The sequence below is a fragment of the Eupeodes corollae genome, chromosome 2 (assembly GCF_945859685.1).
Source record: "Eupeodes corollae chromosome 2, idEupCoro1.1, whole genome shotgun sequence".
NCBI classification, from domain to species: domain Eukaryota; kingdom Metazoa; phylum Arthropoda; class Insecta; order Diptera; family Syrphidae; genus Eupeodes; species Eupeodes corollae.
Genome location: NC_079148.1, coordinates 7,768,251 through 7,794,394, shown reverse-complemented (window position 1 = coordinate 7,794,394; position 26,144 = coordinate 7,768,251). Strand labels below are relative to the sequence as shown.

Here is a 26,144-nt window from a genome sequence, read left to right as displayed (position 1 = left end):
ATAGCAACCACACTGAAATTCGTTACTACCAAATTGTTTTTACAAAATTCTCTTGTCTTAGACAACAAAATTAAAGTTTTATTATCCTAACATAAGTGTCAATTATTTTCAAATGTGTTTTTGTTTGAAATTGACTTTTTGAAATGTGTAAAATCACGTTTGTTCGTCCATTGTTGTGCGCTCTTTTTTTTCTTTCTCTTTTCAAAATTTGACAGATAAACAATTTCTGCAAAAATCTTGGGAACACACCTATAAATGAAATTTGTTTGACAGATCGTTTACTAAAAAAAACTTTTTTTTTTGAAGGAAAAAAATTTGTCATTAGAATGGCAAATATGAAAATAAAACTAGTGAAACGATTCGAAAACGGCCTGAAAGGTTGAGGTTATTAGATTTCTCTTGCAGCGTGATTTCGACAAGATTCAGCGATATTGCGATGACTGGAAACTGAAAATAAATGTCCAGAAGTCGGAGACAATTCTGTTCCGGACTCCGTTGGCTAGGGCCACGAGGGATACGTGTAAGAATTGGCGCAAGATGATCATCGTTGATCTTCACGGGCATCCGTTAGCGAGCAAAAGTGTAGTGAAGTACCTCGGTATCTGATTAGATCAGTATTTATATTTCGACAGGGATATAAATGCTGGTTTGACCAGGGCCAGAGGAGCTTTCGCTCTGACGAAACGGCTGTTTTTTAGCAGTCGGCTTGACCCCAGAGTGTTGTCCTGTGAGGTTCAACGTTGCCCCTTCCCAGATGGAGAAGTTTCGGGTGTTCGAGCGGCAGTGTACCGGTTTATATCGAACAGCCTTGCCTTCTTAAGTGCACTACTATTCCAACGAGGTCCTATACAACGGGGCTCGAATGAACAGAGTTGACATTTCGTGATAAAACTCGTTCGAGGTCACATTGCAAGGGCTATGTCTTCGACCAACAATTTAATTTTCGGGGCATTCTATCCGAACGACGAGTATTTTGAAAGTGCACGCTTGAGCGGTTAAATTCCACCAGAGGCATTCCTTGTTTTAGACAAATGCGGTCTGATACAGGATAGATTGGCAGTTCCGTTAATCTACCACGTCAGACGAAAACCGTGGATAGGCGACTCCCATACAATCGGGACGTCATGGCACAAGGTGGAGCAGAGCTCTTTCGGTTCAGTAGGGCTTTGTCCGAACGGGACCGAGCTGATAGGGTGAAGCAGTAGAACCAGTTTTGGTGGCTTCAATCGGCACTTGATATTGGGTAGTCGGGATGGGGTGTTAAGCCTTGGCCGGCTTACATACTTGTTTTATAGTTTTAGTTTTACGTAGAATAGGCATGGTGGCAAAAAAAAAATACAAAACAAAATTAAAAAACAAAAAAATTAGAAAAAAAACATGGAATATAAAAAAAACATACAAAAAAGACAATAAAATATAAAAACAAAAAACGTTAGATTTGCTGCTGTGGTTGTTCTAGTTTTAAGTAGTTTATAGGTAGTTTAAGTTAGCGTTAAGTTTTATTCTAAGGACCTTATTTTAAGTAGTTTTTAAGTAAAAATAAAAAAGGATCTTGATATTAGTTTTTTTCAATATTTTCTAATAAATACAAAAATAAATGAAATTAAAATTGAAGTAAAGTAGATCTTAGGGCCGAAAGGCATTAGTAGTTAGTGTTATAGTTTATCTTAGAGTGTCCGTATGGGACCATTAAGTTAGTTGCAAGTTATGGATAATTAGGCTAGTTTTATGAATTTTTGTCTAGCTTTAAGATAGGTTTAAGAATGAATTAAAAAAAAGTAAAACGATTCGATACATTTTTGACATAAAATAATTAGCTCCTTAAGACGTTAATGTCAACTTCACTTTCCTAATCAGATGGTTCTATTTCGTTTCACTGATCAAAGTTTCAATTTTATCCAGTACTATTGAACGATATCTGTCAGACAAAATTTTGCAGAGGATTTCAATCAGGAAATTTTTCTCAATGCCATTTATGTTCAATGATCCTTACAAACAATTAATCGTTGGACCCTTCCCACATCGGGCAATTAGTAACTGGAAATTTGTTTGACATTAGAAAAATTTGTTTGGACTGCTAGAGACAGTTAAGAAATTATTTACAACATATATTTGAAATAAATGAACCATACAAAAACTTGCTGGTTATCTCACTTAGCATTAACAAATGTCAAATTATTTCTTTAAGAATTGTGTCATTGAGAACATTAAGAAGTCGAATCCAACACATTGTACTGTCAGGTTTCTGATAGGAAAAATAGAACATATTGTTTAAATTTCTGAGAACACTGATATCTCCGGCATCTAAGAAATATCATTGGGCTTATGTCAAATCATGAGTGAAGAACTGTCAAGTTTCGTGATTTCTTAATATTCACCGAAATAGTATAAAATTACTTCTTTTATAAATAACAATATTTTCACCTTGTATAAAAATCAAATTTAAAAATAATACCAGAGCAACAAACTAAACAAAACAAATGTTAATAAACATTTTAAAGACTCCTTTGTTCTTTAAGGTACATACACATTTTCTTCAATAACCAAATTAATTTTTTCGCGATAATTAAACTCAAATATGTGTATATAGCTGAAAACTCTGCGATAATAATAAATTAATCAAAAAGAAAATTAAAAAAAATAAATATGAATGCGAATGTGAAAAAAATAACTCATCCCGCATTGTTTGTTAAATGTCGTCATAAAAGAACAATTGATAATAATTAGTAGATAGATATCTATAGGTAATGTTTTTCGAATGATGGTAATCCAACGCTAAGACTTCATTAACCTATTAATATAACACTTTAATGATAACGATTTGTTACTTAAACAATAAATATTTAAATAAATAAAACTGGACGAATCCCGGAAGATAATGGGATTCTTTTCGAAAGCCGCTTACATCATATGGGCTGTGTAAGTATTTCTATTTAGTGTTAATTTTTTTAAAACAGTATTTTGTATAATTTGTCTTATTAAAGTTAAATGGTTAAATATTTTAGCTCGGTGACAGTTTTTCTTTCGTTGAACATTTTGCGATTTAAAGTTATATAGGGCCCGCCATCTAGCGTTTTTTTTTTAACTAGCGCTTATTTCGTGAATGGTAACACTTAGCTTATGTCTGATTTGACAGATAATTAGTTTTATCCTTCCGCTAAACGAATATGGTTGTGTATACGTTTATAGCCTTTTCACACCGGGTTTTGGGCAAAAAGTTTTCAAAGACCCGAAAATCGTTCACACCGAACATTTACACGTTTTCATTTGACATTTAAATTTGTTTAACACCGGCTGTCAAAGTTTGTATTGATGAAAAAAAAATTCAAAATGAGCCGCAGAACTTTCGAGATACTTTGCAATGAACTAAAGGATCTGGAAATGAGAGATACAACTTTAGCCTTATGTAGGTTAGGTACTTATCAAGTTGATTTTCAGGAAGACAAAGATCTATACGAGCTCCAAAAGAACGAATGTGATCCCGTTATTGATTCAATCAAAAATACTGGGCTTATGAATATTGCTTCTGTTGGCCAAATGTGACTTTAGAATTGCCATATATTGTAGCCATCCGAGCAACTTATAGGCGGGGTTAAGAAGATTCTGAACGATTTCGTGTAGGTCCTTATGGCCGGAGCAGAGAAGGTTTATTTTTAGTTCCAGTTTCTTACCAAAATCACGCTCATCCAGAGCGATTACTGAAGCTGTTATGATGGGCTGCAATTTGCCTGGCTTGGCTTAAGCACTGAGGATCTTCTGGATGTTGGCATCGCTGTCCATTAAGGGGCTATAGTGTACTGTTGTGGTTTTATTCACTGGAACAACGATTCCCACATTGTGGAATGTTTTCGCACAAATTTTCCTAGACCGCTGCGATATGATTCTGTGAATAAAAAACAAAAACAATTATTCTTATTTTTTAAGGAAATTGTTTAAATAATATTACCGCAACCAAATTTATTTCAAAAAATATTTGTTTTGACAGCAGCCATCAGCTGTTTTGTTTAAATTAATTTGAGCGCTAAATGTTTCGAAAGGTTTGTTTGTTTAGTTCAACTTCGAATTGCTACTACTTTTCGAGAGGTTTTAGATAAAACTCTGGGTTTACCAAAAATGTATGGGAAAACTTGAGTTTTCGATGTAGTTTTTCGGCCGTAACCTATAATTTCGCGAAAATCTGGTTTAGTACTTGGTGAGAAAACCCTATTGAACAACGCGAAAAATCTGATTTTGCAAACAAATCATCTTTTCAGATGAAGCTCATTTTGATCTTGACGGATTTTGGTGCAGAGGCATAGTTAGACAATTTTTCTTCGAAAATGAGCAAGGAGTTGCCGTTACAGTCAATGGCGATCGTAATCGGGCGTGGTGGACGAATTTTTGTTCACAAAAATTGAAGAGTAGGATATTGACATCATTTGACAGCCGAAGCTACACTCGATGCATTTTCAAAAAAACAGAAGTAATTTTGCAGACCCTATAAAAAACTATTATTTAATTTTTAATACTGGTAGTTTGACCGATCAACGAATTCTAATGAATTCCATTTAATAGGCCCGTTTAAGTGTCTTTGCTTTCTTTATTTTCACGAACTGTCACTTTTTAGAAATGTTTGGATGCTTGTTTTTGAAATTAAAATGCTATAAGCAATTTAGAAAAATGAAAGAGAGGTTTAAAGTTTTGGAGTCCCGTGGTAAATTGCTTAGTATTAAGCAAATTACTAACTAGTAAATTGTTCAACTCTTAACAATAAGTTGTTTAAAATTTTGTGCCGATGACACTTTAACAATATTTGTTTAACATACTCGTAGTTACAGAAAGAACAGACCACAGTTTTATTATCCATTTACAGAGATACTCGTATGTGAATAAATAATTAAACTTGTAAAAAAAAAGTTATTATTGACGTTAGTATTATTAGTATTTTATTTAGACACATCGCTGTCATGTTGAATTCACACAAGCAATGTTCATATTATGTGTCAAACAGATCCATGTTTAATGTTTCAGAGCAAAAGTAATCTGTTGCTGTGGTGCACCATAAATTGCTAAAACAAACTAACCTTTTAATGAGGAAAAAAACTGCTGAATTGGCTGTGACGGAAGAGTGTTGCCAATCTAAAAAAATTTGTAATGAATTATTATATTTTTTAACATTTAAAATTACTTGCATTAATTTGATTTTAGGTGTTATCTAATTTATTTTTCTTCCAAAAATGTACTGATATTCTATTCCAATTATGTACACATAGTCCAAAAAGTCTCCGTCCAGCAGCCTAATTTTAGTGTTTCCTTTTAAACAAAGTACTAGAAATATATGTAAAAACCAAAGTGGTAACATTGAAAAAAAGTTAGTTTCCACCTTCAACTTTTTACCAAATTTAAAAAAAATTGCGATTGTGATTTTCAAAATACTTGTTTTTAATATATTATTATAAAAAATATATAATCTCAGAATCAACAAAAAAAAAGTTGCTATACGGAGACTTTTTGGACTATGTGTGTCCACCTTAATTCTTTTGAGTTTATGACATACATAAATTAGATAAAAGATTAATTGTGTTTTAATTTCATGTTTGAAATGATGAGGTCAATGAACGAAAAATATTGTTAATTTATAACTATTGTTATTTCACCTAATTTTAAAATTGATTTAATGTTTATTTGTGTAAAAGTTATTTTTTTCTGTTTTTTACATTCATTTTCACACCACCTAGTGGAACAAATGACAACTAATTTGTGTTCTATTTACAATCAATAAAAAGTAAGGCTTTGTTGCAGGGTAATGACTTGTCAGATTGTTCGTGTCTTTTTCAAATAATTTGAAGAGAAGGCATTTTATGTCCATTAGATTATGAAATTCAACAACACTTCAAAATAAGAATAAATTGACAACATTGAAAAAACTATAAATGACCTTTAGAAAAAAAGAAAAACTTGACATTTACTACATATTTCTAAATAATTCTTTTGTTATTCCATTGATTGACATCATTGAAAAGTAATAATTATAATAATTAACATATTTTTTGCAGCACTAAACTTTGTACTTTTATTTATTCATTCATCGTACAAATTACTTGACAATTTGAATTTAGGTGTCTAATATTTGAATTGTCCAATAATGATCATTTGTATACGATTAAATGCGCTAAAAAATTCATGTTAATCTTTCACTCGTGTCATCGGTCATGAGTAAGCTTAGGTTTATTAACTAGGCTTACTCATCACACTTAATCCACAATTGAATTTAAAAAGTTGTTAATTCAAATAAGTCTCTTAATTTTATTATCAAGCGCAAAACAAACTTGAACTATTAAGAAGTTTATATTGACCTAATTAAGACTTATTTAACAAAAACTATCATTTTACAATTTTGGATGACATATTCGATTATATTTAATCCGAAAACCGAAATCAATATTGGTGTACAAGTTTGAAAGCTTCACTGAAATTGGGCAAACCAAAGGAAAGAAATGTGAAAACCATGTCAAAAAATCAAATTTTAATCGTATTCCATTTGATACAAAGAAATATTTGCTTTCTTACTAATCAAATTGTAAAATGGAAAACCCCATGTTCTTATATATTAATGAGCCTGTACTTTAAAGAACGTCAATGCTTTTAATGTTCTCCAAAATGCATGTCAGTCAACTTGACGTTTAGTTATCTCTGAGGTCCGTTTTTTTTTTCTTACTGTTGTCAACTATTGTGAACAATCTTTAACTATTGTCGTTCCTTAACGCTAAGATTGTTGCGATATCTAACAATGGCTCCGTTCAATCTTAGAAGGATAAGGTATCCGGATACGTTTTTACTAGTGTTTTACGTGTAAAATAAGAGCTGAAATGTCAAAAAACTAATCACGAGGTATCCAAGAATTTCTGGGGTATGTAGGTATCTGACAGAACAGCTGATTCAACAAATGGTTGAATTTCAAGATACTTAAAAATTGATTTCAGCTTTTTGTATTTGTTGGTAAACAAAAAGATACAAAATGTCAGTTGAAATTGTATTTGAGGATGTTCTTTTACATAATAGACGATGAAGAAGCTATTTGCCTCCGAATTCTAGAAGGTAATTACGATCTATTTTTTTAAACTTCAAAATTGAATTATTTTGTTCTCGTTTTGTAGATGACCAATTTGCTAGGTTGTTTTTATTTTTTTGACAGCTATTCAAGTCGTTCAACAAGGTATCTAAAAACCCACCTATCCAAGATACCCTACCCAACACGAGATTGAACGCAGCCTATGCTTATATTTAATGTTGTCCTAAATGTACATATGTCAGTCAATTGGACGTTTAGTCATCGCTGTAGTTTGTTTTATTTCTAACTTTTGTCAAATGTTGGTAACAATCGTTAACTCTTGCCGTTCACTTGCACTAAGATTATAACGATTTCTTACAATGGCTGCGTTCAATCTTAGAATGAGACCTTTTTATAAGTGTTTGACTTGTAAAAGGACAGCTGATCCAAAAAGGAATCCAAATATATCTGACAGAACAGCTGATTCAACATATCACTTAATAATTTAAAGGAACTTAAAAATTGATTTCAAGTTTTTATGTTCTTGGGTAAAAATCTTTGGACCTAGAATTAACATGTTTACCTGTTTTTTTGTGAACAACTAAAATTTGTTTTTATTTTTTGCCGGTTATTTTAATTTATGTATTGAACTCGGTAAATAAGGTATCTCAAAATAAAACCGTATTTTGTTGTAAAATCTATCAACAGTGTAGTAGGATTTAACACGAGTAACAAAAACAATATCCGTAGTATGAATACTACCCATAAAAGTTAAAGTAGAATCTTACTACGGATAGGTTTTTGACGTTTATACGAGTCTCGAATGTATCTTATATGATTTCGTTCTCAAATGTTGGTACGATTGATAATGCATTCGTATCTCGTTGGCATTGTTCGTTGAGTAGTTGTCATGTGTTTTCAATTGCCGAAAACAAATCAATCTGTTACTGTTGATATTATTTAGTTTTGTTAATATAAATGGACTAACTGGGCTTATTTTGCAAGAATAGAAAAGATAATTAAGTTTTGCTATGCTTCCACTAAAGGTTTATCTCAGTTTAGATTAAGAAAATCTTTTTGGTGGTTCCACCGCGCAAGAAGATTTAAAAATGATTAAGGTTGACAGCACTTTCTAAAATGCAAATGGGGTTTCGATGTTTCTTATGAAGTGCTATTTAGATAGTTTGATTCGTGTTAAACAATGAAAAACTGAATAGTTCAGCAACATATAATAATACGTACTTACTCCATATAAAACTTTTTTTAATTTGATTAAAACAAAACTATATTTTTTGTACACAAACATGCAAATAAACAGACCATAATGCATTATCTGTAAAACCAACTCTCAACACATGTTTTTCTTCACAAATTTTGAATCGACTCCGATCCCCGAACGGACCCGAGTCAATTCAAGCTCATTTCAACTCGATTCAGTTATATAAAGAATTGAGATCGCTTTAAACCACATGTTAATGTAGTAGTCTACGAACAAACCCCCTTCTTGAAGTTTTTAATTTATGTCAAAGCTGCAATTGTTAAATGAACTATTTTTATAGAATCTCAATTTCCAGTTGTTTTCTTACCATTTCTTCTTGAAAATTGTCCATTTTGATAGTTTTAGTTAGTTTTTTTTTGCTGAAGTTAATTTTAACTTTTGGTTTTCACAAAACTCTTTTCTGTTTGTGTGTTTTTTTATTATTATTCTGACAGATCTTCTTTCAGTTGTACCAATTTTTAAACACAAAAATCTGGCTACACGGGTATAGCCTATCTAGCTCGATACTGAACGCATTCAATATGACGGCATTACATCGCCCAATATTTGTTTAAGTGTCAAATAGTTACGATTTTAAATAATTCGCAGCTCAGTCCAGGAGCAGAGTTGAAAATTTTAAACTATCAAAGTGAATTTAAAAGTTGCTTAATTTTTCTTACGTTATTGAATTTGTCATATAAAGTTATATATTAATTTTTTTTAAATTTTTGACAATAGAAGTTTGACAGATCAACAATTTCTAACAACAGTCGTTCCCAAATAATTCTAACAATTTGTACCAATGGGTAGGTTCAGACAACATAAGGGACTTCACATGTTGTCAATTACTTTCTTTGAACGTACATTCTGACCATGGCAACGAGTTAGTCTTTTAATTGCCATAAACTTCAAACTCGGAAATTTACTTCACCTCCAATTTCAGTTTATCACGCGAAAACTATCAAAAACGTAATTGTCTACAAAACACTTCTTACGAAAGCTACAATTCTATCTCGACTTGTATTTCGTATTTTAAGAAAATATTACTTATTCCTTTTTCAATTTGACAAGGAACACTTTTAAATAAAACATCAAATATTATTGTGCAGAAAAGAAATAAATCACTGAGTTTTCAATTAATTCAAAAATTATGAGTAGCTGTCATTATGTCAAATAAGTGGACTTGACTTGATAGTTATGCGCCAGTTATAGCTATCATTGAAATCGATTCGGAAAAAGTTTTGAATCTATTTTTGACGCTGTTTCCCTTTTGATTAGAAATGAAAATTATATACTGATCAATCGAAAATTTTTTTGAGAAAAAAATTATAATTACGCATTTATTTTTCTCTAAAAATGTATTTTTCTATTTTCCGGACGGAAATTCATTTTCCTGAACAGCTGATACTTTTATGGCTGAAACACATACACGCTTCAGCTTCGGCTTCGTCTGCGTTACGTTAGGCCTGCTTAGGTTGCTTTGAATGACATTTCTATTATTTCATCCCTCCAAAGGGCAAATATTTTGTTTGTTGACATTTTTTTACACCTGATAAGCTGTCAGACAAAGCAAATGTTCAGATAATTGAACTAGAGCTTCCGTTTGGAGTCACATTACGTTACATTACGTTCTTTTCCTTCCGACTGTCAAACGAAACGTGAGGTCGAAGCTCTTTTGTGATAGCATGCATTGAATTCCTATGGCTGAACTCGTAAACGTCAGGCGAAGCCGAAGCTGAAGCGTGTTTGTGTTTCAGCCATTATGTTCTAAAGTGAAACGAATCGTTCCACTGATTTTTGTCGCAATTTCACACAATTCCAATAACAGATTTCTATCATTAAACATTTTTCGGTGGCTTTCAATAAAGAAAATTATTTCAATGACAGACATTTTTAATGAAAGCTATAAACGACGTGCCAAACAAATTCCAATGTTTGTTTTCAATGATGAAAACTAATGATAGATATAACTGGCGCCTAAAAATGTGTTTTTCTATTTTCCGGGCGGAAATTAATTTTCCTGAACAGCTGATTCTTTTATGTCCAACAATGGAACGAATCGTTCCAATGATTTCTGTTTTGGTTTCACACAATGCCAATGACAGATTTCTGTCGGTAAACATTTTTCGTTGGATTTCAATCAGGAATTTTTTTTCAATGACAGAATTTATGATAGCTATAAACGACCTGTCAAAAAAAAATTTGTTTTCAATGATGAAAACCAATGGCAGCTATAACTGGAGCCTTAGTACGGTTTTGCTTGACTTACTTTCCAGTCAACTTTCCAATAAAGTTGCCTTAATTGAAAAGACTTTTTTTTTGGCAGTCGGCCAATCAGATACGAGAAACATGCTTTACTTTCAAGTCACTCATGTCGGCAGAACCTACCCAAATGTTTGTTATAATTTTTATGAAATGTATGATTTATTTCCACGAATAAAAACTGCCCAAGATAATTTTTATGATTAAGCTGTCAAAACAAAATTGTTAGCGGGAAAAAGATAGCCCAATTTTCAATTAAATAGCCCAATCTGCAAAGCCTAGTAGACTTATGTACATATACCTTTTATCGGATTCTCTACGATTATTAAAATTCCATTTGATTTCGTAATCTTGATGATCCATTTTAAAGCTTTCCCTTAATGCACCTACGTAAGTACATAGGTAAATGTTTACATAGCAATGCAATTAACAAAAGTGATAACAATTTCAAATTTACTCTACTTTACCTTTTTTGTTTATATGTTTTGTTTTACTCATATTTGACTAACCCCCCTTTTATTAAGCGCTATAGCTTTATGAAAATTGATAAAAACTGCACTTCGATAAGATAGGTAACTTTTAAATGGCCCATTGTTTTACACACAGAAAGAAAAATACCGAAAGTGGGTAAACCTTAATGTGCACAACATACTCCTAGGTAATCATATATGTAAACATTTGGATGTAAAGTCTTTAAGTCAAATCAGCCTTTCGATATATTAATTTGCATCTGTTTGTGAGCACCTCTCAAGTTGTAGCCTTGAGATTTATTCGATTAATGTCAAGCAAATCAATCTATCTAATGAATCACTTAAGAGTAATTACTACCTTGTAATATTCACATAAAACAAAATTTTAGAATTATTACAACTTTAGATTGTGAAAAATACTTTATGAAGTCACAATGTAGGGCGTTTTCCCACGAGCGGCTATTTGTCTGCTGAAATGGTTTTAAATTTCAATACGAGTTTGTCCATGTCAAGTAATAAGTACGTAGCAATGATATCATTGAACCAATAATTGTATTACAACTTTTAAAAGGTCTTTTTTAAAGTTGCAAAACTATGAGTTAATTGCATTTGTTAAAGGCTGGTACTTAAATAATTCAAGGTACACAAAGTTTAACTTCCGACAAAAAAAAGAATTGCTAACTAGCTAGCTAATGGAATAAGTCAATTACGGAATTACGAGTACTTACTTAAGGTGCCTTAAGTAAAACAACAAAAACTTGATTATGTTTTACCACCAAATAATTTAATTTTGATTGGCAGGGGACGTTGACTTTAATAGTGATAAACACAGGGCCTTCTTTGGGCTAACGAACTTTCCATCTATCGATATTGACATTGCTTACCCAATATTCACGAAGCTTCAATGTCTAATGTACTTTACTTGTGCTTTCTCATTTCAGTCTTTTCGAACAGGAAATTATGAGCTATGTCCCAATTGAAGAACGCAGTCCTCAAGGATCACCAAATCTCAATTCACGAATGCCACAACGTGGCCCACCACCATTTCGACGAGATTTTGAAGCCAAACTTCGTGGATTCTATAGAAAACTTGAGTCCAAAGGTTACGGACAAGGCCCTCATAAGCTCAAGTAAGCTCACATTCTCTTAATTCTTTCATCCTACTTGAATATTGTTTTCATTTCTTCTTTAGACTTCACATTCGTCGAACTCATTTACTAGAGGATGCTTTCCGTCGTATAATGTCAGCGAACAAAAAAGACCTACAAAGAGGGCGTCTTGCTGTGCTCTGGGATACTGAAGAAGGCTTAGATTATGGTGGTCCATCAAGGTAAGAGCAAATTATATCAATAAAATTAGTAGTGTTATATATAAATACAAATCTTTCCAACACAGGGAATTCTTCTTTCTTCTATCTCGAGAACTTTTCAATCCCTACTATGGACTGTTTGAATACTCAGCAAATGATACTTACACCGTCCAAGTGTCGCCTCTGTCAGCTTTTGTTGACAATTGCCACGATTGGTTTCGATTTAGTGGACGTGTACTGGGTCTTGCCTTGGTTCATCAATATCTCTTGGATGCCTTTTTTACTAGACCATTTTACAAAGCATTGTTAAGACTTCCAGTGGCGTTAAGCGATTTAGGTAAGATCGAGGATAAAAACTTAATTTTTTTTTTAAGAATCTCATTGATTGTGGTTTAATTTTAGAATCGCTTGACAACGAATTTCATCAATCTTTGCAATGGATCCGTGATAACGATATCGGAAATGGCAATGATCTTGGCCTAACTTTCTGTGTCACCGAAGAGCTTCTGGGGCGAGTTGTAGACCGTGAACTAAAACCAGGTGGCAAGAATATGATAATCAACGAAAAAAACAAAAAAGAATACTTAGAACGAATGATTAAATGGCGATTGGAGCGAGGTGTTCAAGAACAAACCGAATCCCTTGTCCGAGGATTCTATGAAGTGGTCGATTCACGGCTTGTATCAGTATTCGATGCACGCGAACTAGAACTAGTCATAGCCGGAACGGCAGAAATAGACATAAACGATTGGCGTTTGAACACGGAATATCGAAGTGGCTATCATGACAATCATCAGGTAATCATCTGGTTCTGGCAGGTGATCGAGAAATTCACCAACGAACAGAGATTACGTTTGCTTCAATTTGTCACCGGAACATCAAGTATACCCTATGAAGGGTTTTCAGCACTGCGAGGATCAACAGGACCACGACGTTTTTGTATCGAAAAGTGGGGTAAGCCGAATGCTCTACCAAGAGCACACACTTGTTTCAATCGCTTAGATTTGCCACCCTATCCAACACCAGAGATTCTCTATGAAAAGTTACTGTTGGCTGTAGAGGAAACAAATACTTTTGGAATTGAATAAGTTTGATGTCCTTCTGTAAGTTGTTCTTTAATTTATGTTGTAACTTTTGGCCAGTTTTATTAGAAACAAACAAAAACAAATGTAGTCAAAGTAAAGAAGAAGTTATTGTTCTTCTCCTTGAAAAATAAAAATTCTGAATATTTCAGAGCCTATGGTAGATTAGAGAACTATTTGGAAGAGAGCTCAAATTGTAGGTTATTTTTGCGCAAAGGGTTTTGTATCCTTTGGTTCCTTACTTTTGAAAAAAAAAACAATGGTATTTATTTTTGCATTCCAAGAGTTGGTCAAACAATTAGGAGGAAAAAATAATCGAGCGATTTGTGGAATTCTTTCGTTGTCATAGTTTTTAAAAACTTTTAATAAGTAGCTTAAACATTTGTTTGGGCTTTTGCGTATGAAAAAATTCAAAAACATGCTTTATTCTGCTTTCTCAAGATGTAATGAATTTTTAAATTAAAAGATAACAATTGTTGACCAATTCTGTGCTACTAGTTAGTTGAATACCTATGACCCCTTAATTGAGCTATCTTCCAGTGAAGTTCTTCCTAGGGCATTCAATACCATTTATACTTTTCTCTCTATGCAGAGATCCTAACTTATAATTCCTTTTAACTCTTTTTATTAGTTACTAAAATCTTACTCAATTTATTAGAATATATATTGACTAATAGGATTTCTATGCCGATTTTGTTCATAAGGCCTTTAATTATATTTTTTTAAATATTGGTAAACAAAAACCTGATTCTTTTAAGTAGAAACATTCCTAGACCTAAGCAAATGTTCATTTTTCTATATAATTATTTATTTTCTATTCACCATCATCATTGAATTCACCACACCAGAGTTCCTCTGTGAATCCTGATTATGGTGAGTTCTTTGAAAAGCATGGTAATACTAGTCAACTTAGTTTTAAGAGTTTTTAAAATAAATAAATAAATAATACAAAAAATAACCGGATGTTGTTTGAAATACAAAAATAAATATTATTATATTTTATTTATTAAATTCTATATTGAGCACTTATTAAATGTGACATAGCAAATAAAACTGCTTCATTCACACAACATAAGAAGAAAAAACTTTATAAATTATTATATATGATGATTATATGTAGAAAAACAAAACTGTAGTTAAAAACTAAAAATCAAATAAAAATATAAGTTACCTTTAATTGCCTGATTAGTGTGTAAACCTTTATAGAAGGAAAAGAAAATAATAAACAATAAAACAATACAAAAAAAATGGCTTAAATATTTTATATAGTTGTTTTTTTTTTTTTTTTTTTGAATGTGTGTTAACTATAAATTGGCATTGATTTGAAATAAAATACATAAAACAAAAATCAAATATAAAACATCCAATTTACTTAATACAACAACTATTTATTGGTGTGTCTTAAACAAACAACAAAAATCCCATTTTATATACTTAAAAACAAAAAAAAAAACCAAGAGTTTATTATACTCTCCAACTAAATATAATATACACAAATTAAAATAAAAGAAAAACACTTTTAAAAAAACGATATGCAATAAGGCAAAACAAATGTGATTTTTTCGTATAAAATTTGATTATTGTTAAAACATTACAAACAAAAAAGAATACATATAGATGCATGTATATTGTATACCTAATATTTTTTTTAAATTATATGATTTTTTTTAATTTAATGCAATTTATTCAAATATTATTGATTTATATTTAATAATTTAAAAAAAGAAAAAAAATGGAAAAAAATAATTAACGTTTTTATGCTGCTGTTACGTTACTTATGAGTAGCGACGATTGTAGAAGTCATAGCTAATATAATTTATTTATTTAATTCTTATATAGTTGATATATATTGATGAATTATTATATACATAAAAATATATTTATTCTAATTTTTGCAAAACATTTAAATTATACAACTTTAAAATAATAATAGAACAACTAAAATAAATGAATTTATAGCGCAAACGATGTGTTATTATTTTTTTTATTTTTTGGTGTCTTCGTTTTGTTTGCAATAAATTTTTTATTCAAAATCGAAACTCCATTCAAATTTACATAAATTAATATAAACATGAATCTTTTAATACACTATAATGAGGTGGAGGGGAAGAAAGAGGAAAAGGAAGAAGGAAGGAGAAAAGGTATCGGGAGCCATTGGTATAGGATAAGGGAACCATTTGCATGGAGGTAAGACACCCTCTAATGAATGGGAGTTATCTCCTATTGAGGTTGGGTGCCAGTTGTCCTTAGGCAAATGGGGGAGGTATGGGTAGGATAGGTTCGGTCGAGGTAGGTAACTCTGGAATGGGAACTAGGATAGGGATTGGGTGAAGGAAGGAATGTCCGTCACTGTAGCTGCGGCATGCTTGCGGTGCACAGCTGAGCTCGTCGGATGTTAGGGGGGTCTTGCCACCGTAACCGGGACTCACCTCTTTATAAAAACATTAATCATGCCGAAAATTTTAGAATTACTTGTGCACTACCACCACTTAATTCACTGTTCTCGGCGGCCGCTGATGACGTCACGGCCTGGCCGTTACTCACCCTTCCTGCAATCCACTCGGCCTGGTTTTCGGACTCCCCAAAAGCGGACCTAGAAAAGTTCGCTGCCGTGGAACTACATTTCCGCCAAACCTAAAATTAAGTCACCCATACCGCACCCCCCTGGAAATAACTTCCTATTCCATTTTTAAATTTGGATCAACACCAAAAAAAACGCACTTGATTGATAGCATCGTATTTACAAAGAATCTTAACTTTTTATTAACTTAAATTCCTAATTACGTCAATAATATGTACAACAAAGACCAAAGAAGTAAAGAACTAAACACTAAGGGGAAATTTCTTCGTTCCACATAACAACAAAAAAACAACAACGGGGGCTTTGATCGCCGGAGCCACGCGGCGAATCTTTGCTTCTCCAGCGTCCCGCATATGAAGCGTTTCCTATTCGTTTTTTTTTTGTTATCCCTAATCGAACCCTTATTCCCTTCCTACAAAGAGCTCGTTGCGGGTAGACAAAAAAAGGGGGATGCAAAATAGTGCGTCGCGAGGGACGTAACAGGAACCCCTCTTCGCACTGGCGACGTCGGCGACTTCTTCCCTGAACGAAATAAACAAAAAAAAAACAAAAATCGCTGAAATTTCCCTATCACAAAACTTAGAAATTACAAAAAAACTACTAACGCAAATTTCCATAAATTTGGCAAGAAAAAAATTACGAGAACAAAAATATTTAAATAAATGAATGAATGACAACAAATGAATAAATAAATAAATATATGTATATAAAAATTAAATAATCGAAATTAAATGAAATTTAATAAAACTATATATATAAGAAGAGATGAAATAATAATTTAAAACAAAACAAAAAAAAGGGATTTAGGGCAACAAATCCTCGTATTGTTGAATATGTAGCAAAGGCATGGATGTACGAATGTATAGAGCAGCGTCGTCGTGTGCGCTGCCCGCCTCGAGGTCCAGACCGGATCCTCTGGCTCTTGAGAACTCTTTTATTGGTTGTTCGTTTATTTTATTTCTTTTCTTTTTTTAACTTCTTTTTTTCTCACTGTAAAGTAAAAAAAATGAGCGTTACTTGAGAGTTCGGGTACTTCACAGGCCTTTTTTCCGGATAGGGAACTCCTCAAATCTGCTTGCCGGGTATGTCCCGCGGTCGTAAGCTGACTTCGATCTTCCACCTTTTTAGTATACAAAAAAAACACTTAACACTTATTTGCTTTTAGTAGCAAGCAAACTCACCCGCGCAGTTTACACTTCACTACCAACAAAATTAAATTTGAATAAAATTTCCTTTTTTTGTAATTAATTTAGGTTAATAAACCGACTTCACTTTTCCTTTTTTATATTTTTGCTCGGTCGTCTTTTCTCTGCGATGATGCCTCCGAACTAATTGCCACCCACTATTTCTATTTGAGTTAGTTGCAGTCACCTGAGGCACTATTGTACGGACCGAGTGTACATCGCCTCATCCTATACCTAATCCATCACCTCATCCGGAACATATATTCAATTCCATCTTATGTAAATTAATTACCGTCAGCTGTTTCAACGGCTTCTAGCTTTTTTTATATACATACGAATCCTCTTACCGACGTCGGTTGTGTATTGCGATAGAGCCAGTTACTTCCTCTATCAGTTAGCATTAGTTAACCTCGTTTGGGTTTTGACCCTTGCTAACTTGTCAACTGGCTATGACAGACGTCAGATAGTTTTTGTTTATTTTATTTCACTTTTTGTTTTGTGCGCAAGTGCCTCTGGTTAATTATTTTAATTCGAATAAACATAAAAAGTATAAAAACAAGCACGAGTGCGGACCAAAACATCAAACAAAAACAAGGCATCTACAGTAGGAAGGAAGGAAACACAATACCCATAACTCTAACCTGGGAGTGGAAGGAATCCCCGAGGCCAAAGCTAAGTAGCATTTTCTTTCCTTCTTCTTTACCTTCTATAGTCGAGTTTTTTTTCCACAGGTATGGATCTATGAACACTGGGACGAGCTAACGATGGACGGAACGACGCGACGGCATAACCCCATACAAAAACAACGTATCAAATGAAGGACGAGGAATGCAATATCTGGTCTATAACTAGTTTTTCTAACCACATGTTTTTCTTTCAGTAGCAGCCACAACAACACATAGTCCAAAAAGTCTCCGTACAGGAGATAATTTTTGTTTTATAACTGCAGAACAAATACTAATGTCCAATAATAAAGCTAAAGTGGGAACACTGATAATAGCACAAAAAAGTTTCCGTACAGATCTTTTTATCATGTTATAATTGACGTTGAAAAGTTCTTGATCATTTTTTTTTGTTTTTTGTTGGTAAGTTTTTGTATTCTAAATAACATTTCAGCTAAAAAACTTATTTATCACTCAAGGAAATGAAAATGGCAACTAAAAATAAACAAATTTCGTTGGCCACCAAAGAAATCATAATTGACTTAAGAATTGTGGGAACATCTTTGGGTGAAATTTCTAAAATACTCAAAAGATCACGGTCTTCAATCCAATATGTATTGGACAATTATAAAAAAACGAAAACCATCGCAAACCAACCAAGATCAGGCCGTCCAAAAAGATTGATCCTCGTACGGAGAGAAGATTGTTGAGGAGTATAGCAGAGGATCCCAAGCAAAGTGCCCCAGTTTTAGTAGGAAAGTTAAAACTAGTAATAGAATTGATGTCTCACCCCAAACAATTAGAAACCTTTTAATCAGAAATGGTTTTAATGGTGGAGTTTGCCGAAGGAAGCTATTAATTCGAAAGGCTAATACAAAAGTTAGGCTAGAGTATGCAGTTTGACACCTAGGGAGAGAAAATAAGTTTTGGGACCAGGTTATATTTACTGACGAAATTAAATGCAACATCTTTGGTCCAGATGAAAGCCGTATGGGTTTGGAGAAAGCATAACACTATATAGGAACTTCCGGCGTTGGAAACCTCGTTTTCATAGAAAATACAATGGATACATTTGGGTACTTGTATATTCTTATGGACAACCTACATTCAAGTGCCCAAAAATTGGGTCTTGGCAGCAACTTTACTTTTCAACAGGACGATGATCCTAAACATATGGCCAAGGTGGGTAAAGGAATTGTTGCTGTCAAATTTTAGTACGCAAGTGAGACACGCTGCTCAGTCTCCAGATCTCAATCCTATTGAGCGCCTGTGGGATCACCTAGAAAAAAAGATTCGTCAGCATACGATCCCAACAAGAATGACCTCAAAACGATCTTACTTGACGAATGGAACAAAACTTCTCCAGATACGACTGCCAAGCTTGTCTACTCGATGAAAAACAGATTGGAGGAAGTTATCAAAAAGAAAGGAAGCACAGTGAAGTGATTTTTGTTAAGTTGTTTCTTAACGAAAAGTAATCAAAACATTTTACTGTACGGAAACTTATTTGTTCCTTATTTTATCTTTTTGTGCTGTGGATTTTTGTTACTTTAAGTTTTTTGTTGATATAATTTCTTTTGATATCTTAAATTCGATATTTTAAGACAAATTTCAAAACATTTATTTTGTTTCGAAAGTCAATTCTATTGGAAAGTAATTTTAACTGTTTAAGGCATTCAAAATGGATAAAATAAGTAATAAATACTTACTTAGGTACTGTCAAATCGAAAAATCAAAACAAAACTACTTTGCAGTCAGGAGAAAACTTTAATTTTTAGAGAAAGAATTTATACAAACCTGTGTTTTTTTGCATTCTATAAATAGTATAGTAGAAAATTTCCAAGAGAACCCATTGTCAGTAGCCAGATTTTTGTATTTAAAAATTGGTACAACTGAAAGAAGACCTATAAGAATAATAATAAAAAAAATACAAATAGAAGAAACATCTGGATATTAAGAATCTATAAAAAAAAATTTAACCAAACAATTTGACATAAAATAAAAACTTCAAGAAGGGGATTCTTCGTAAACTACTACATTAGAATAGCTCGCCTCAATTCTGAAAAAAATGAAACATTTACAACGCTGGGACACCGACCGCCGCAATATTTCATGCCTTTCTTTGTTTTAACGTAATTTGTGTTAACAATGTTCTGTCGAATTAGCCAGTAATACTCGCACTTCCAGGAATGCTCATCAGTTTACCTTTGAGCTCAATTTCGAGCGTACTGTCAAGAATAGAGATTCTTAAATCGCACATCGAGAATGTGGAATGCTTTGGCCAACTGTATTTTGATGTTCAGAACTTAAAGACCAATGTACATTGGTATCTCCTCTAAAATCCTTCCATACTTTCCTAATGCTCGCACTGTGTTTAAATATAAACATATAAAGGGTACTAATAACCCCTTGAGTGCCTGTAAATTATATAAAACAACATTTTTTGTATATCTGAATCGAGTTGAAATGAGCTTGATTCGACTTATGATTATAAGAAGGGGGTAGCAGGTTTTCGAGGAGTGAAAAATTGACGTTTGAGGAGGAACCAATAGAGATTGTTAAAGAGTACAAGTACCTAGGAGTCTTAATTGCTTGTTATCTAAACCTAAAAAAGCATCTTCAATACAAACTATCTGAAGCTAAACGAGCTATGTATTCTGTGTGGAGAAGTTGTATTGAAAGGAAAAACATATCACGTGGAGCAAAGTATCAAATCTTTCGTACAGCTGCATTATCAATTCTCTTCTACGGAGCCCAAGTTTAGGGATATATTTCCTTTGAGGCTGTGGAAAATTTGTTCGTTTGCATTTGTATCTCGATGGCTATGTTCGTTGAGTAGTTCTGCATTTGGAATCATGTGTATTTTCCATTGCGGAAAAAACGAATCTATTACTGTTGATATTATTTAGTTTTGTTAGTGAAAATGGACTAACTGGACTTAATTTGCAAGAAAAAACAATAGAAAAGATATTTATGTTTTGCTATGTTTCCAAAAAAGGTTTATCTAGAATAGATAAATCTCAACTCGATTCAGGTATATAAAGAATTGAGGCGGACTTCAAGCTGTTTTTCACAAAACTTTCTTCTTATTTGTGTGTCTTTTTTTATTATTATTTTGACAGATCCTCTTTCAGTTGTACCAATTTTTAAATACAAAAATCTAGCCACTGCTGATCGTATTGTTGGGAATTTCTCACTTTACTATACATATATGAAATGCGAACAAAATGCAAGTATTGTTTTTGTTATTCGTGTAAAATCCTACTATACTATTGATAAATTTTCCAACAAAACACGGGTATTATTATTATAACAAAAGTAAATGGATTCAGTGGTTCTTTGGATGGACACCGAAAGCAATGAAGAGTGAACTAAATAAAAAATTATACTGGACAAATCAAATATTATGGAAATGTGTGATAAAAGGTAACATTTTATTGTTGGAAAAGATTCAAAATTTTTAGGAAGAAAGCTTTTTGGTTTGTCTTAAATGCAATACAAGGTGAATTCTCTGCACCTTTAAGGTCAACTGCTGTTCCAGCCATCCAAAAACTAGGCGTCATCCTAAAATTTTTAGGGCAAGGAGGCTATCAGCATAAAATAGGACTCGATTATGTCATTGATATTGCACAACAAAGAACATCAAATTCTATTGCAGATGTCTACAGTGCAATAGAAAATATAGTAGATTTAGAAAAATAGGCTTTTAAAAATGTTGTTGCAAATTTGTTGGTTAACCACAAGAGTGACAGCTACAGATAGTTGGTTAGCGAGCTGTTAATGACATATAAAGCTTTGGGTTGCAACATGTCATTTAAGATCCACTTTTTAGACTCCCATCTGGATTTTTTTCCTGACAATTTAGTGCCTGTCAGCGACGAGCACGGTGAGAGGTTGCATCAACACATTTTGAATATGGAAAAGCGGTACTACGGCAAATGGAACCCAAATATGTTATCGGATTACTGCTGGGCAATTAAAAGAGACCAACCAGAAGCGAAACATGGAAACAAATCTAAGATTTATTAAGTCATTTATAAAAAAAATACAGCTTTGATTAACAAGATCTGTGTTATTTCGCAATATTTTAAATTACTCAATAAAATAAAATCTTTGGACAACAAATTTTTTTTTACTATGTATTTATTTTTACTTATGATCACCAACTAAAGAAAAAATATCAAAAAAGTCCGTGTGGCAAAAAAAAGCTAAAATGTTGTTGACCAGTGTTATTAGAACATTCTTAAACCCTGTTCAAATTGATCAAACTTTAAAACGGCCTTTCTCGTCTTTAACCAAGTTACTTACTTATTACAAAGAAAACCGCATTTTTTTTGATAGTTTAAATTAAATTGTTTTATTAATCAGTTTTGTTTTAAGAATTTAAATTTATAATATAACTAATTTTAAATATACTCGTAGTTTAATTTATGCGTAAAAATAATTAAGTTTTTGTTTTGTTCGTTTTTAAACTTTCTCTATATTCAAATAAAAGAATTAAATCGCCCTTTTCCATTATTTTACAATACCACGATTATGTGTTATAAATTAAAGTGTATTTTTGTAGTTATGTAGTTTAAGGAAAACAATCCACACCTTAGTACCGAAATATTAAGCATGACCAAGTTAAATATATTTTTACATTAGTTCGTTCCCCAGTTTTAGGTCAATAAAAGTTAATTTAATGTTAGAGCTAAAATTTAAATGAAGTCAGAATTTAAAAATTAGTAAACAAAATTTTAGAAAATATTAATGTGTTTAAATTTTTGTTAAATGTGGTGTGTTTTGTTTATGTGTTTTTTTAATAACTCATGTGTTTTGTTTTTAAAACTGAGTTACTACATGGAACAAGTAACAATTTATTTACATTAATATTTTGTTTTTATATGATTTCTTTAAAATTCTGAAATGTTTCCGCCAATCAAAGTATTGATGATTTTATCATTCTGTTCTGAAGTATGAATTAATGAAGTAGGTTAATATTAAATATTTTAATAAATTCAGGTTGAGTCATTAAATACATAATTTAAATAGATATATTGGGTCATCTCAGATGCATATTCCTTCAAAAAAATGTATTTAATTTTAAAGAATATTGATTTTTAAAAAGATTTAGAAAACTCATCACTAAAAAATTAGATATCACTTAAAAAAACATAAAACAATGAATTTAAAAATCGGGTACTTTGTTGAAAATCTTTAAAAAAAAAATTAATATCAAAATACTTACGTGTATCTATGTATGTATAAATGTAATTGTTTCTTAAATTTTTGTTGAATTTGTGTCAAAAAAATTAGAGAAAAACAAATGTTCTTTTCAAGCTTAAGGGGGTCATAAATTGCTAGTTTAATATGTCCATAATACAGTACTAAAGGGATTTTTCAAAATTCGAAGTCGTTTTAAAGATACGACTTCGGGCTGTTAAAAAAGATAAAACAAATAAAGGAATCGGTGGAAAAGGATCAGGTAAACTTATTGGTAAAGGTATTCAGGAAATCTTTAATGAAGGCTTTGAAGGTAATTTGAAAGTAATGTCGGTTATGGGAAGCCCATACTTATGTTAAGAAACGTGACGAAAAGCGAATCTCACGTTCAGAGCGTCGCATAAGTGATGCCGTTAACAATCCAGAATTGATTCAAGAGCTAAACAATCTGCTTTAAAAGAGTTTCATGAAGAAGAGGAAGCAATAATCTTAAGAGAACTTGAAACTTTTAATGAGAAAACTCAAAACTGTGTTGTTTTTTCGTTTGGTTTAGTTTATTAGTCAAATAAGATCCTTTCACATAATACATGTGAACGTCTGAAGCCGTTCGTCAACAACGGTCCTTATCAGTGTGGCTTCAGACCCAGGAGCTTCAAATCGATACCCACTATCTCTTTATCAGTTTTAAAGCTGCGTATGACAGAAGAGCTCTACAAAAAAAATGTTAAGTTTTAGCATACCTGTTAAACTTATCCGTTTTTGCAGAATGACGATGGAGAATGCACGCTGCTCTATCAAGGTCGGAAAAGATCTCACCGATGCATTTAACGTCAAAAAAGGTTTTAGACGAGGCGATGCACTGTCAAGCGACTTCTTCAACATCGTTCTGGAAAGAATTGTGCAAAACTCAACAGTCACACTAGAATGACAGTCATCCAAAGGTACATTCAACTACTCGGATACGCAGATGATATAAACTTAATTGGAAAATCAAAACGTGATGTCAGTGGAGCGTTTTTGACCATTGCGACGGAAGCGAGGAAGATGGGTTTAGTGGTCAATGAGGGCAAGACCAAGGATATGCTGTCATCAAAAAAGGACATTGAACAACGACGTCTTGGACAAAACGTCACCATGGACAGCTATAACTTTGAGGTAGTTAAGGACTTTGTCTACCTAGGCACCTAGGCTCTGAAATCAAACGAAGAATAACTCTTGCAAGTCGCTGCTTCTTTGGACTTCGAAGGCAATTGAGAAGTAAAATCCTCTCTCGAACATCTAAAATCACCATCTATAGAAAATCATTATCCCGGTTCTCATTTATGCCGCTGAGGCCTGGACCCTGTCAAAGAAAGATGAGACCGTCTAAGGATGCTTGGAGAGAAAAATTCTTCGGGTGATTTTTGGTCCCGTACGCATAAATGTAGAATGTAGGAAAAGATATAACGACGAACTGTTCGGGCTGTACATACTTCAAATTGCAACGACTTCTAAATTAAATTTTCATGAAAGATATATTTCCAAAGAGGGTGCTATCCTACTTCTATTTTTGCAGCCATAAATTTTCTACGACAATGCTTGTGATGGGGCCGATTTATGCGTAAATGATCTAGAAATGTTATAGTAATCATAATTTACTGGCAAACTGTGTTCATATCAATTATTAGTCCTCAATCTTCGGATTTATCCTTCTCCTACTTTGTCGTGTGAATTCAACTCAAGAGACTTGTATATGGTAAAAAAAAATCAGAACTCGGTTCCTATCTGCACTTTAGAAGGTGTGAAGATGATAGTTCCAGGATACGCTCTCAACCTTAACCCAAACAGTAATTATTATATCCCCAACCTAGTAATTATTATATCCTGGGAAGTATTTCGGCCATTGCTGACCACAGCGTTAAACCTAACTTATCCCTGTCTGGGGTTTCAATTTATATATTTATACGTTAATTTAAATTCTTCTTTTCAATCTTCAAATTTTAGTTTAGTTTAGTTTAGTGTAATTCTCTATTTAAAAGAGTACGGTATTCATTTAATGATTAATTTACTTCTTGGACTTTAAACTGGGATGGTTTAGGTCCAAATGCATCCTGAATTGTTAATTTCATAAACCTTAATCCCAAGAAAAAAATAGGGACAAATCTAGCATCTAGCATTGTGAAACTTTTTAAATTTTAATTTAAAAAACGGTTCGCCAATGTATGACGTTCCTTTTTTGTTCACCCTGTTTCAGATTATTTAAGGAGTTAAGTCACCCTACTGGCCGAAATTGATTTTTGTGATGTAACGCTTTTCTTTTCAAATGGCTTTGTGGAGGATGATTTTGACGTTTCACAATCAGCTGCTCGGTAAAAACGCACGAATTCAAAATTAAATTAATCGTTCAGTATTTAAATACAAATATAAATCATTCAAATTGTGCCTTAAATTTGATTTTATTGAACTTAAAACATAAAAGATAAGTTAAAGTTATCAAATCAAAAATGTTTCTTATTTTATATATTTGCATTTGCCAATAATATGACAGCTCCAGATTGACTAGCTTTGTAGTGTAGTTTTGCATTCACAAAGCTAGTTGAATTTTGACTACGTAGCCACTAGCTTTGTGAATGCGCCCAATGTATTCTTGAAGATATATTCAGAATTTTGATTCAATGAGTTAAAAATGATCTAACTTAAGTCTACATAATATAATGTGATAAGTGGAAATGTAGTTTTCCGTCAACTTATCTCAATTAAGCTTAAAAATAAAAGTAATTATGTATGCTGATAACATTGTAATTTTGGCAGGGTCTCCAGCTTCACTTCATCTTATGATCAAAAGGCTATATGATTATTGTAAAAACTGGGACTGTAAGTAAGTTCTGCAAAATCTAAGATAATGGTATTCCAAAATTGTGCAGGACGGACCGCAAGAGGAGAAAACTGGAAATATGATGGAGTAGGATTGGAAGTAGTCAAGGACTATGTTTATCTGGGAATTACTATCACGTTTAATTTGAACATGGACAAACATCTCAAAGCCAAGGCTAATGCTGCTGGAACGGCTATTTGCTCGAACTGGAGGAACATTTTCAATATTAACAACATATCAACAAACG

At 32.5% G+C, this 26,144-nt stretch overlaps 1 protein-coding gene across 3 annotated transcripts in view; it reads left to right on the top strand.

The window, feature by feature from the left end:
- The window catches only part of LOC129945659 (E3 ubiquitin-protein ligase HECW2), a 40,119-nt gene extending 24,728 nt beyond the window's left edge, over positions 1 to 15,391 (top strand). Inside the window, exons 2-6 of one of the 3 annotated variants that reach the window (XM_056055502.1) lie at positions 2,520 to 2,919; positions 11,962 to 12,150; positions 12,213 to 12,350; positions 12,416 to 12,666; positions 12,732 to 15,390. In XM_056055502.1, the coding sequence (XP_055911477.1) occupies positions 2,879 to 2,919; positions 11,962 to 12,150; positions 12,213 to 12,350; positions 12,416 to 12,666; positions 12,732 to 13,417 (1,305 nt within the window). In that variant the 5' untranslated portion in view covers positions 2,520 to 2,878 and the 3' untranslated portion in view covers positions 13,418 to 15,390. Of the gene's footprint in view, positions 1 to 2,514; positions 2,920 to 11,961; positions 12,151 to 12,212; positions 12,351 to 12,415; positions 12,667 to 12,731 lie in introns of those variants that run through there. The other 2 variants (XM_056055503.1, XM_056055501.1) reach the window with 2 other exon arrangements.
- The last annotated feature ends 10,753 nt before the right edge of the window (positions 15,392 to 26,144 follow it).